General features: G+C 35.6%; 1 protein-coding gene across 1 annotated transcript; it reads right to left on the bottom strand.

Moving 5' to 3' along the window:
- Positions 1–7,869: 7,869 nt before the first annotated feature.
- Positions 7,870–8,421, bottom strand: NECHADRAFT_89288 (uncharacterized protein; the record flags this gene model as incomplete). The annotated part of the gene is made up of 2 exons (XM_003039309.1): positions 7,870–8,138; positions 8,181–8,421. The coding sequence occupies 2 exons, from the start codon at positions 8,419–8,421 to the stop codon at positions 7,870–7,872; spliced, it is 510 nt and encodes a 169-aa protein (XP_003039355.1).
- Positions 8,422–13,872: the final 5,451 nt, after the last annotated feature.

The following is a 13,872-nucleotide window of genomic DNA, read 5'->3' on the forward strand; positions in this document are numbered from 1 at the left end:
CTACCGCTATAAGCACTATATATCGCCGACCTATATCTACTATAATTACTTTAGCGACTTTAACCTTATTTATAATAAGGTACTTAGCTTATTATATGCGACTCTTAGATATAATAATAAATACCTTATCGCAAGGAAATAGCTTTAGGCATAACTATAATCAAAACATAAGGGTAATAATATATCTCTGTAGCCTATAGTATATATAGGAGTTATCGCGTCGGGAGATTAAGTAATAAAGTTAATTACGGACTAAGATAAGCTCTCAAAGGAAGTAAGCGTGATTATATTCGAGATAAAAGGCGCTAGGGTCTAGGATAAAGTACTATGCATCGTAGTCAAGGGAGTATATAACTATATAGATAGCTATAAGCATAAAAGGTAATAGACCTTTATAGCAGCGATTATAGTATTAGCGTCTAAGGTAATTCTAAAACGCTATATCCTAATTAATAAAGCTTACCTAATATCCGCTAGCGAGAGTAAATATAGGTTACTTATAATATTTATAGAGAGGGCTAATAGTAAAAAAGATAATAAGAGCTATAATACTTCCGCGGCTAGTATATATTAATAGGATAAAATAGCTAGAGCTATATAAGGGCTAGTCTTTAATAGCCTTATCTTAGGTAAATATATTATCCCGGGAACCTATATAATAAGAGGGACTATTAATTTTAGTTTTAGGCCATAAAGCTAATATAAGGTAAGGGGACTTCTAAGTAAGCTAAGAAACTTAGATAATAGGATAAATATTATTAACTCTTAGTAATTTATTTATAAGAGGTAATAATCTAAAATATTATATTATATACTATATCTACTTATATTAATATAAGATAAAGGGAAGCTTATTACCTTTAATAATTTCTATTTAAATTTATTACTATATTATTACGCTATATTATATATCTAGTATATTCCTCTAGGTATTAACTCTATATAAGGTTATATATAAATAATATATACTATAGTAATATTAGAGATTACTATATATATCTCACTAATATTATTAATATTTTAGATAAGGCTATATTCTTAACCCGCTATTATTTTAACTTATTTATACTACTAAGCTATAATTTATCCTATATAGTCCTATGCTTCTTCCTTAGCCATAGGCATAATTAATATATAGCCTTACTAAAACTATATCTAGGGAAATTCCTTGCGATATACTTATAAGAGATAAAGAGATATATAGCATATTACTTCTATAAGTTATACTAGCTTTTAAGGGCTACTTCGAGGTAAATATATAATCACTAGCGCGTATATATCTACTAAGAAAGGTAATTTATTTTAATTTTAGCGCTAATACCCCGCCGCGATTTACTTAACCCTTCTTAACTATCCCCTTCCCACTAAATCCCAAGTTTATTAAGTAAATAAATATCTTACTCTAGCTATAAGATTAAATAGTATAGCTAAATAACTAGGTAGTACTTATTAAGCTAGGCGGCATCGGGTAGGCTACTTACCCTATAACCTAAGATATTACTAATAGATAAAAGAAATTATAAGTCGCGATTTATTATATATATATAATCTAATAGGTATTACTAAATACCTAGGTTTTCTAGGTATATATAAGCTCTATAGCCTATTTTAAAGAGGTATATTAAAATATCGCTAATAAATTATAACTTCTTAGATAAGATAATCTATAGTATAATATATTTTAGCTAATATTTACCTAGTTATATAACAAAGAAAATAAACCATAGATAATAGTCCTTAATAATATTAATTCTATTAAGGTATTCTTTTTAAGACTAGGCGCTTATAACTTATGCGATTAATCGCTAATATTATTCCTACTAAAAACTAGCTACGGATTAATTATTATTATATTACGCAATATAGATATAGCTAAGAAGCTAGCTAGTCTAGATATTATCTATAATATGCCGATAATAAAAAAAAGCTAAGCCCTATAGCTTCTTTAGACTAAACTTAGGAAAAAAGGCACCGAGGATAATATAGTAATATTAGATCTAATTAATAATCTAAATTATATACCGCTTATAATAACCTAGGCTACCGCTTATATTAAGCGAAGGGGACTATATATATTAATATTAGCTTATCTAGATAAGTTCTATAAGAGTAATAAAAAGAGGGTAAGCCTCCTTAACTAAGATATAAGTAACCTCCGTCGAGATAAGTCTACCTCTAATTTAATTATAACTATATAGCGGATTACCTTTAAGTAGATCTATTATAAATAGCTATTTACCGCTAATTTATTCTCCTTTATAAGCTTCTTTAATCCCTAAGGAATTCCTAAGTCTATACTCTAAGCTTATATATAAGACTAGCTAGAAGATAATAAAGATAATTTTAAGGAGGACCTTAAGGTCTTATATAGATACTTAATAATAGCGGTAATATCTAATAGCGATATATTTTAGATATATACTTTAATATAGTTTTATATATAGCTATAGCTATTATCTAATAAGATATAGCAGTAAAAGAGGGAGTTTTTATAGATAATAATTAACTAATATCTAATAAGAGATTATAAGAACTAAGTAGAATATTAGAGATTAGATTCTTATATTAAAGTAATTATAAAAGAGAAGTTAAATAATAAAAAAAAGGTTTTATAGTAGATTAAGCTAGTTATAAATATAAGATAGTATTAGTAAATAAAGAAGAGATATAATAAGATAAAGTAGATAATATAATAAGCTCTAGATTTAAGAGAGAGAATACTTAAGAAAGAGTACTTATATATACTTATAAGTATTAATAATCTTACTTTAATATTATAAGACTAGGGAAAATATAAAAAGGTAAAGTAGATAAATTAATAAGCTCTTAAGATAATAGAGAGGATTCTTAATAGAGAGTATCTTTTTATACTTATAAGTATTAATAATCTAGCTTTAATACTATAATACCGAGGATAATATAAAGAGGTAAAGTAAATAAATTAATAAGCTCTTAAGAGATATAAAAAGATACTTAGTAAAGAGTATCTAGATATGCTTATAAGTGCTAATAATCTCGCTTACCTCCTCCATAGATAAGTCCGCTTCTCTAATACTAGTAAGCTTTATAAGAGGGCCTATAGCGGTTACGTAAAAGCCCTAGTAGTTAATAATAGTGCGATTCTAATAGAATCGGCCATATGAATAGGCGCGCAGGGTCTATGCGTTGACGCAAAATCGGCTGATACTGAGCCAGGTCGTTGATTGGTCTTAAGTCGCCAAGTGTCGGAATTTGGGCTTACCTAGGGTCAATTTTAGGTATATAAAGTCAGGGCTCCGAGATCGAAAACTAAGAATACGATCCTGTTTACTATTCCGCACTACCTAGTGCAAAATCAGCGTTAATATAGTTGTGAGTAGGTGTAGTTTCCTCTTCGTATATTAAGACGCTTTTTGGAGTTGAATGGTTGGGACTTTAAGGTATGATTGTCTACTTTGTAAACGGCTAAGGTGTCAAAGTGGGCTGGACATTAGGCTTCTAGTATGCTTTTAGTTCAATATTAGCCGAATGAAAAAGGTACTTTTTGGTAGTTATAAGTATCTTCTTCGCTCAAAGATATCCCGGCTCCATATGGACAGTGTGGATTATTAATTAAAGTACTTCGGGCCAGTAGCTAAGATACGTCTGAAAGTGACGGCAAAATTTCTCCGGTAAAGTCATCCGAACTGTGATTAGATGTATAATATAGAGATGAGAGATTTCTTAATACTGTGTGGGGATCAAATTTAAATCGCAAGTATGTTGTGAGAGAGGACGGTCACTATGCTCCTAACTGGACTCGTAGTAAAAGCTTTATTAAAACTATTTAATAACGACCCTTATAGCCATGGCTATAAAGCGTAAGTCTAAGTCATAACGGCAAGATAGAACTAAAAGATAAGATTTTAGCGAGCGACTCTATTTCTTTATTTTAAATAACTGGCTCGAGGATGTCAATAATGGGTAATACCCAGGCTTCTATGCAGTTATATGGTACGTACGGACTCTAAAAAAACGCTCGAAAAGGAAGGGCCTAAACCCTATAGACAGAGACACAAGGTGATGTAATAGTTAATCAGATGGAAGCCGGTTGGAAGACTCCTTGGCGACTCTAGAAATTTATAATAAATAGTGAATGACGGCTTAGGCAGTTTGTCAGACAATTGGCTCCATAGGGATCAGAGATGGCATCAGTAAATTGATGAGAATTATCTAAAGAGTAAGAATTTCTCGAGAGGATGCACCGAGACTGGTCAGCTCTTTTATACATAAATGAAAGTATTGCCTGTTTAGGCAGTAGCCTGCTGTCTGGTGCTAATCGTGGTCGTTCATGATGATCGTGATCCTTACCTCATTGCTATCCCCATTCTAACAGCAGTTGGTCTAGTGGGGCTAGGGCTTGATATGCGACATAGTTTAATCACGGTGTTTTATTGCAGTATCCGTATTATGCCTTATCTTATCCTGTCCTATCTTATCTTATCTTATTAGGCGAATTGAGGCACCGTTATCTCATTGGCTGAGTCTGCCTAAATATAAGCGAAATCCGATACCCTAAACCCGTCACTGATCACGGAGTGTAGAGTCACCTGATAACCCCGCTCGCCGGGTATATCTGTAGTCATAAATTCGAACTGAACTGAACTGAACGCTACGCTCGACGTCTAATATGGTGTACCCTCGCCTCGTTTAAAATGCCTACTATCTCCCATCTCCCAATCGAGATGCTTTGCTCGATTGCTAATCTTCTCGATGACCAAGCCTTCTTCAGCTTTCGGCAAACGTCCCGGTTGATTAATAATAGCATAGCCTCGCAATTCGCCACGCGATACTTCGAACGCTGCTGTGTCTTTCTGCAGCGGCATAGTCTGGAGGCTCTTATCGATATTGCGCGTCACCCGACGTTCGGTCCCACAGTGCAGTCACTCGATATTAGCATCGCCCATATCACAAAAGACCCTGATCTCTGGGAATGGGATATGCAGTACCGCCCAGAGGAAGGTAATGAAGTGGAAATAGATGAGGAGCCTAGTCTAGAAGGCCAGGGCTCTTCGCCGAGTAGTCCGTGGTCTGAAGATTCCCGCGTGCCAGACGTTGAGTCTTCCGCCGAGGAGGAGAAGGCAGTAGTAAATACTATCGCGTATGGCCGTTATTAGGACGATCAAAGATATATAATGGAGTGTGGTATGGCTACTGCATTCTTGACCCTGGCGCTCACTGCAATGCCGAACTGCAGGACGATCATTCTCTTAGGCTAAGACCGTCCTTGGGGCGTAAGGCTACAGGCCAAACAAACGGGCTTATGGCCGGCTACTAATACCGACGCGATTGAGAGTGGCGAGTTCGCGAGACATGCCTTATAAGTCGTGCTCGCAGCTGTAGTTGCGAGCCGTGTCTTGGTAGAGGAGCTTGATATACTGTTTAACCCCCTGGATTTTCACGCCGGCTCATATGAGTTTATCTCGGATCTCGCTGCGTAGCGGATACGCTCCTGTTTCCCCGACCTGAATACCCTCCGCTTGAACGTCTGTTCGGAGTACTTTGCCCTCTCGGATAGCGGGGCGGGTAGTCTCGTGCGGTTCATCGAGCTTTTCCCGATAGCGACGCTTCTCGATCTGCGTATGGGTGGCCGTAACAAGTCGTCCCTAGTCACCGCGATCGCCGGATCTCTGCAGATGATAGCCCTCCGGCACTTGGAGCTCTACTGGGTGAATTGCACCGCTGATGCGTTGGTTAAGATTCTATGCCGGCATTAGGGCACCTTAAAAGACGTGCTCTTCAACGGGGTGCATATCCATGAGGCTCAAGGTTGGCCACTAATCTTCCGTGTCCTTCGCGATAAGCTAAGCGTCGAAAGCTTGCTAGTCGCGAACTGCTTGAGCGCAAAACAGTGGGTTAGGTTCCGTAATCCCGGGGGCAAAGAACGAGGTATCCAAATTCGCTGCGATTGGGACTCGCTTATTAGCGCTATCGACCGGATTGTGCTGGAAAAGGTAGAGAATCCAAGGATGCGATCCTACTTTGGTTTATTAGGGTATTGATATGACCCTACTGCAGACAGACAGACAAGTCTCTTACGCCCGTTAGGCTATGCCTAAAGGGCTCTGATGCTAAAAATATATATATAACTCTAGTTCTTGCTTTGATCTCGCTAAGCCCTTATGGATCCCACCTTATTCTTTTAGTCTAGTTATCACTCTTCTTCTTAGTCCTCGTGAAGGTTAGTAATAAGTTAACTTAAAGCCTAATTCCTCTAAGTATTCGGTTTCTTATTTTCGGCGGCTAAAGTAGTGCCTGCTTTTGATTGTACGAGGGGTGTATAGTTAGTATTGATAGGTTAGCGGGATTTGGATTATCTCTGATTAAGGCGACCCGTAGCGATTGCGAATTTAATTATGGCTCGTATAGCGACTATATTTAGTGTCTATTTCTGTCTATCTAATATTGCCTTTCCTCTTAGATAGAAAGAGAGGCTACCGCGTTTTATATCCGTATATTAAAGCATCTCTTTATAATATATTATCTAATTCATATAGTAAAAGAGAAAATACTCTATCATTTCTTTTACTTATCTACATAGGCATTTATCTCTTAGCGTAGCTTAAATCTAATATAGATAGCTATTTAGTCGGGCTATTTCGGTCCTAAGCTATGCTAGTATGCTGGCCTCCTTCCACGATAGCTGGTCGTATAGTAGGCGAGTATGTCTTCCAGATAGGGCTGAATCGACCCTCCCAGAGGATCTCCTAATTCTGGCAGTGTTCTCTCGCTTCGGAACTCTGCCCTTGTTTGATTTAGAATTGTGAACTTTGCTTTTACTGATGTTCGTCGTGGTGTGGCGTACGGTTCCGTTGTTGAAATTCTTAAGTAATATAGGGAGCTGATAGACTGGTAATCTTTTTTTACAAAGACTGGTCGCCTAAGAAGTAATGTCTGCTGCTCGAAGTCCGACTAGTAAGAGTGCCCGCAACACGGTACGAACTAGACTATGGAAATGTTGCGGTATACTTCTCGTTGGTCTGAGTAAAGGGTGCTCTGGTTATCCAAGGATCGCCCATTTAGCCCCGACAGGCTAGAGCCCACCGCCCTAAAGAAGCCTCGCCGTGCAAAACAATCTGCATCCTCTGCTATCCTCACTAAAACTAATCCTATATCTATGTATGGTTGATAGTTCGGCGCCACATTGAGCAACCACACCGACTGGGGCAGTACTTCAATATCCTATGCTACCTCGACGAGTAGATTATTCTTAACCGATCTAAAGGGCTTACGTTTTATAAGATTCCCGAAGAACTCCTTCTTCCAGTAGGCTTCTTGGATATATCCTTCCGTAATAAGGCGGAGTGGCGTTTCAGGCTCCTCCATAAACTCGATAGTCTTAAACGAATCGTTTAAATCACGGAGCTGTACGCTAAAGTCGTAGATAACTCCGCCCGGTAATGTCGCCTAAGACCACGAAGGTCTAGAGATTTGGTCCGGGTTACTTTCTTCCGCACTTAGAGGTTTCTCCTTCTTCTAAAGAAGTTGTCGGGCGGCGTCAGCTTTCCATATCCCGGCCAGACATTCCGACGTTGGCCAACCCACGAAAGGCGCCAAATACGATATCGATTCAAAGAAAGCTGGTAGCCTATCTTGGGGACGAGAATAATGGCGGAATGAGTATTTCTCAACGATTTTCATCTAGGCTTGAACTCTCTAATTAATCTCCATAAGATTCTCGGAAGAATATGGGGATGGCGAGAATGCTTCGTTAAGGTGATGCTCTAGGTCACCATCTGGTATTGAGTAATCACCACCGTCGACCACGTTGCCGTCCTTTTGATATTTCTATTTGATTTGTCGTGTGCCAAAACTAATGACACGCGTCGAGACGAGGTGCTCTTGATAAGTCTAAATCCGCATGTGTAGAGGGTCCTCGTCTGAAATGTAGTTCAGGGTCTTTTCGCACAGGAATATTGAACCTTTGACCTCGCGATTGGGGAATTCCCATTTGAAAGGTAACTCGTAGATGGCACTATAGCACTGGTCAACGTTTCGAGGTTGTAAGAATCCTTCACCGCAATGCGAAGCACTTGCAGTAGAGATGAGGATGTCGGCTCGTTTGTAAAACTCGGCTATTCTATCTAATTGATGCCGTTGCTCGACCGGATTATCTTGGACTATATAGAAAGCATCAATCCAAAGGTTTCGGTGACTAATACTTCGCGTTACTTCAATTAGGTCCCGGACGGTCCTCGGCAGACTCGCGAGTTGCAACCCATGTTCCATCCTTGGTCCTATATTCGCCTGGGTCGTTCGGGCTTGGTGAATGGCGTCTGCTTTCGAGCTAATACCCCAGGCATAGCTGGCAATAGCATAGTTCTCCACAGTGGTAGGATCGGTTGTGAATAGGCGCATGATGGGTTCCTCAACTCGGCTAACATCTAGTAGTCTCTTGGGCATGGCGTAATTATGTCGATGCTCGTTAAGACGTTTATTGCACTCCGAATGATTCTCCCGATAGCGGTCGAAATACCGTTTCATCTAAATAAAACTACTTGTCGACCCAGGGTATAGGTTGAAAGGCGAAACTCGAATGAACTCAGAAGCAGGATGATCTATAGCATGATCAGAATAAGGTCCATCTTTGTTAGGCAGGGGAAAGATTTAATTCGTACCGGCTTGAATAAACGGCTGCAGTAGATCAATTTCCTGTCCAATATTTGGGCTGAGGCTCTAATTCAAGCCGAGACACATTAATGAGTTTTCGGCATAGTCGATGTGCGCACGTACGATAAGCGTATGAAATTGACGATACTAGGGCTTGGCTAAACTGTTGAGTTTCCGCTTGTGTGCTTGGAAAAGAATATAACCCAATGACGCGTTCTTCGCGACATCTTCATAACAGAATCGCGCTATAATGTTGCCAGACGGCGAGTTGTTTTGGATGAGTAACTTGAGGCAGGGCGAATAGGAGTGGGGTCGAAGGGCAGCGATGTCTGGGAGTAGGCTTGGCATTTCTTCCGCCATGATGAAAGTATTATGCTACTAAACAAAGCGATTTCGTGAGGGATAAGACGCGACGACATCACACGTCTGTGGGGTGGGCGCGTTCCCATGTGGTCATTAGCTCGGGCGGGGCTACTATACGCAGTCGTGCTCGTAATTCATTTAATTTCACTCTATCTAGCCCGTGCACGCGTTGCGTCTAAGTACTACTCTCCTTCTCCTTCCCTCTTCTTCTTATTTCTCTTTAATCCTTCTTTTATTATCTTACCTCTCTTATAAGGTTACTAATATAACTATATATAGTAGAGACTATTAACCTTTTTAACCTATAGGTTAGTTATAGCCCCTCCTAATAACCTAGGTAAAGCTAGATAGACCGGGTAGGCAATATAAGATAATTAATTACCTATTATTATCTAGTAATAAGGTAAATTTAATATAGATAAAGTTAGTATGCCTTATATGCTTATATTAGGCTTTCTAAATAGCTTAAATTAATACTTAAGGGGGCCTATAGTCCGGCCTATTCCTATGACTTAGTCTTCTATAATTCTATTATGCTCGGAAGACTAAGTATGGGGGGTATATTAACTAAGGAAATAGCCGGTTAATTAAGGAAAAAAATACTTCTTTTTTTATATATTTTTATATAGAGAAAGAAATTACTTTTTCCTATATATAATATATCTTCTTAAATAACTTAAGACTTTATTATCTAATATCTTTTAATAAGTAATTATATCTTTTTTATCTTAAGTTACTTAGATAATTTTAAACTTTATAAGTTTTCTTAATTAATTTAAGTATTTATTTTTATTAAGAATCTTTATAGAAATAGAAGTATCTTCCTTAGTTTCCCTAATTAACTAGCTATTTCCTAAGTTAATATACCCCCTGTGCTTAGTCTTCTAAGTATAACCGAAACTAAGTATAGGGGACCAGGCCGGTCTCTAGGCCCCCTTAAGTAGTTTATAGCTACTATAGATAGCTAGATAAGATAGGGTCTAGCTTACCTAAGTAGCGGTAAATAGAAATACTAGCTAGTATACCTATAGTTTAAGAGTAGCTAAAAATTATAATAATTAAATAGGTATTTATAACTTTTAATTAGTAATTTAGTTCTTTATTTTATTACTTAATAAATATATAGCGAAGCTAGGCGCGAAAGTAATAATAATTATACTTCTTATAACGCCTATTAGGCATTATAGGCAACTAGAGGCTAAGTCAAAGATATAATTACTTTCTTAATAAAGAGATTAATCCCCTCCTAGAAGTATGAAATTAAACTTCTTTCCTATATTTATTCTTTAAGCTAGCTTAGAGTTAATATAATATTTACTATTATCTTATAGAGATAACTAATTTAGCTCCCCTTATTACTATAGGGTGCCTTCTTAATATATCTAGGTTAATATATTAGACTCTAGAAAGTAGCTAGGATAATAAAAGGGCTATTAAATAACTTCGGGCTATACTCTGCGTAGCGGTAAAGCTAGCCCGAGCTAAATAGTAATATAACCTAGACGCGCTTCTTTTTATAGGCATTTTTAGACTTAATACTAGTAAAAGAGCTCTATTATTAATTAATCTCTATAGTATAATCGAGGGACTTATATTAATAAATAGCTAGTAAAATAGGTATTACCTTTTAATCTAATTAACTAATTATTAAGGCCGATCTTATATTATGAAATATATTTAGACTAAGCTTAAGGAGTATAAGGCATAGATTATCTATAATTACCTAATATAGAACCTATAAATAATTAAGAAGTTCGCTAATATTATTCTAAGCTCTTTCTCTATGATCGCAGGTATTAATATAGCTAAGATAATTAGCGACTTTATAAAATCTTTTAGCTTTAGCTTTATTAGCGAGACGATTAATAATATAACGGAGAACTCTAAGGCTATAGTAATAGCGCGGAAAATCTTAATAGATTAGCTTAATAAATTCTAGAAGTTTAGACCGCGGAAAATTAAGTCTATTATTAGTCTATTAGAATAGATCAATAGCTATATATTATCTAATAGTCATAGCTATATTATTAATAGGCAGAGTATACTTTTAGATAGCCTGTGATACTATATATATAGTAGTACCCTAATAAGATATTCCCTCTAAAAGGCTATTAAGGTTTTTAGTACCTACTTAACTTAGTAATAAGTTCTAGTATTAGTTTTAGATAGCTATTTAATAGACGGGGATTTATTATTACTCGCTTATAAATTAAGAGATAAGAATATTACTATAGTAATAATATTCCTAATAGATTATATTATAGTAATATAGAAAAGTCTATATAATGAGTATATAGCTAATTAAGATAAGAGGTAGTATATTCTTTTCGATATAATAACTTATATCTAAGGTAGCGCCTATTTAATTCTTATTATAGCGTCTATGGGCTAGAGTATCTTATCTTTAGGCGAATATAGTCTTTATATAATTATATATAATATAGATACTCTTAAGGAATTTTACTTGTTTCTTTTATTAGCTTAGTCTAATAGCGCTAATATTTTCCTTAATATCCTAGGAAAAATAGACCTTAATAGCTATATAAATAGTAAGTATATATAGACCTATATGAACCTATTAGACTAAGGGAATAAAAGAGTCTATTATATATATGCTATGGCTGCTATAACTTATATAGCCCTGCTTCGTATTATTAATCGCGAGGGGGGCTATCTAAGTATCTAAACTATTAGAGAGAGGATCCTAGAAAAGTTCCCTACTAATAAGAGAGGGTAGCCTATAGCTAAGGTAATAAAGCAGGTGGTTAAGTAGTATTAGCTACTATGATTCCGGGCTATAGATAAAGATAGCTCTTATTAGGCTATTCTATAGCGATGACTTATCTTAATAACTTTTTATCTCTCTAAGTCGGGCTAAGATACCTTTACTAGGCACTTTTACCGAGATATAGAAATACCTATACCTATTAGAGTACTTATATCCGCAGCTATATAGCTATACCGCTAGGGGAAAGATAGTAGTAGCTATACTATCGTAATAACTTAATGTAATCCTTAATTACTTAGCTTCCTAAACTCATAGGGAAGTCAATAGGGTAATAATAGTAGCTTTAATATTAAGAATGCCTAAGCGCTAGAGCTAGAGACTTATAATAAAGATACTATTCTTACCTGCTTTTATGATATTTATTAGTTCGAGAGCGACTTAATACTAGCTAAAAGAGTAACTTATTACCGCAGAGTTAATAATACTATCTAGGCGCATACTTAGTAGTATCTTAGTATCTTTAGTCTTGAGGTAATATGCCCTTATTATCGTTTTATATCTCCCTTTGTATTATTTATTAGTAGTATCTATCGTGCTATTTATCTTAGGTGCTAAAGGTTATTTGCTATAGAGCCGGGCTATCTTATATAAGCTCTATATACTAAGGTAGGCTTTGGAGAAATAGTATGATATTCTATTAATACTAATTATATCTCTATGATCCTCCTATTTTTACTAAAAGTAAATATTTTACGATCTTATTAGCTAATAATCCTTATATCTTCCTATATTTTACTTTTATTTAAGAGGGAGCTCTTAATTAAGGTATTAAAAATTATCATATATTAAGCCTTAGTCTTATTAGCATAGCTACCTATAATATAGCTGCTATTACCTAAATAGGTAATACTTTTATTTATATATAAAGAGCTATATGACTTAATGCGTCTTGCTATTAAGTTCTTACTCCTTAGATAATTCTTATTAATTTATTAATACTATCTCTAATCCCTATGGAGCTAATTGTTTAATACCCTATTATATGTTTCCGCTAAATATAATAGATTTAGGAATAAGGCTATTCTAAGTTATAGAACTCTAGGAGAAATTTTAGTTCTATGATTAGTTTAAAACTAGGAATAGGCTCTATTCCTGCCTAGAATACTTAAGTAAATATAATATTCCTAAGTTAAAGCGTAGAGGCCTTAATTACCTTATTAATTCGCCTTATCTTCCTAATCACGATCTTCTATATCCGCGACCAGATCGATTTATACCTTATCCGCACCCCTGTGATATAGGCGAGAAGATATGCCTTCCCTCATAGTATTATCCCGTGCGAACTTGCGAATATAACTAATAGCTATGAATTTCTAACTTCGCTAAATACCTCGCTAATAAAAATAATAAAGTTATAAAGCTTCCTGCCCTTATACCGCCCTTAGAAATACCCTAGATATTTAGTAAGCTCTTTTAATTAAGAGTATTATAGAGAACTTCATAGATTAATTAGAGCTAAGTATAAGCTTACTATAAATATAGCAATATATAAATATCTACTTAGCCATTATAGAGCGATAAGGAGATATACCTATATAAGCATGAAGATAACTCCTAGGCAGGTTACACGATCGCTATTTAAAGGCATACCCAAGTTTATTATATAGCCTATTTACTTATAGGTTTACCCTTAACCGCCGACGGCATAGGCAAGAAAATAAATTAATTACATAAAAATAAATATTATAAGTAATTATTAGGAATTTCCATTATATAATAAGTAAATTCTTATATTAAATGTCCCTAGTTCCTCCCTTATAAAAAGCTATATAACCTAAGTATTATCCTATTAGGTCATATTTATCGGATACTAGCGATAGAGTTTAGATATATCACTAGCTATTATCATTTAGTAAGGGACTTTACGGGGGTGCTAGCTCAGGAGAGCTTCTATCTCTATCCTCGGCCTAGGGCTAGTTAAAATCCAATATATTCCTATTAATAGATGCCTTCGCTAAGTCATTATTATCTATAATAATCTCTACTATTAGCTAATTAACTAAGTTTAATATAATCAAATACTATATTACTTATTATCTAGTATAGAAAATATAAATAATAGCTTAGATAGACCGACCTTATCTAAAGCGGGT

This window comes from Fusarium vanettenii (genome assembly GCF_000151355.1).
Source record: "Fusarium vanettenii 77-13-4 unplaced genomic scaffold NECHAsca_121_unmapped, whole genome shotgun sequence".
In the NCBI taxonomy this organism is placed as follows: domain Eukaryota; kingdom Fungi; phylum Ascomycota; class Sordariomycetes; order Hypocreales; family Nectriaceae; genus Fusarium; species Fusarium vanettenii.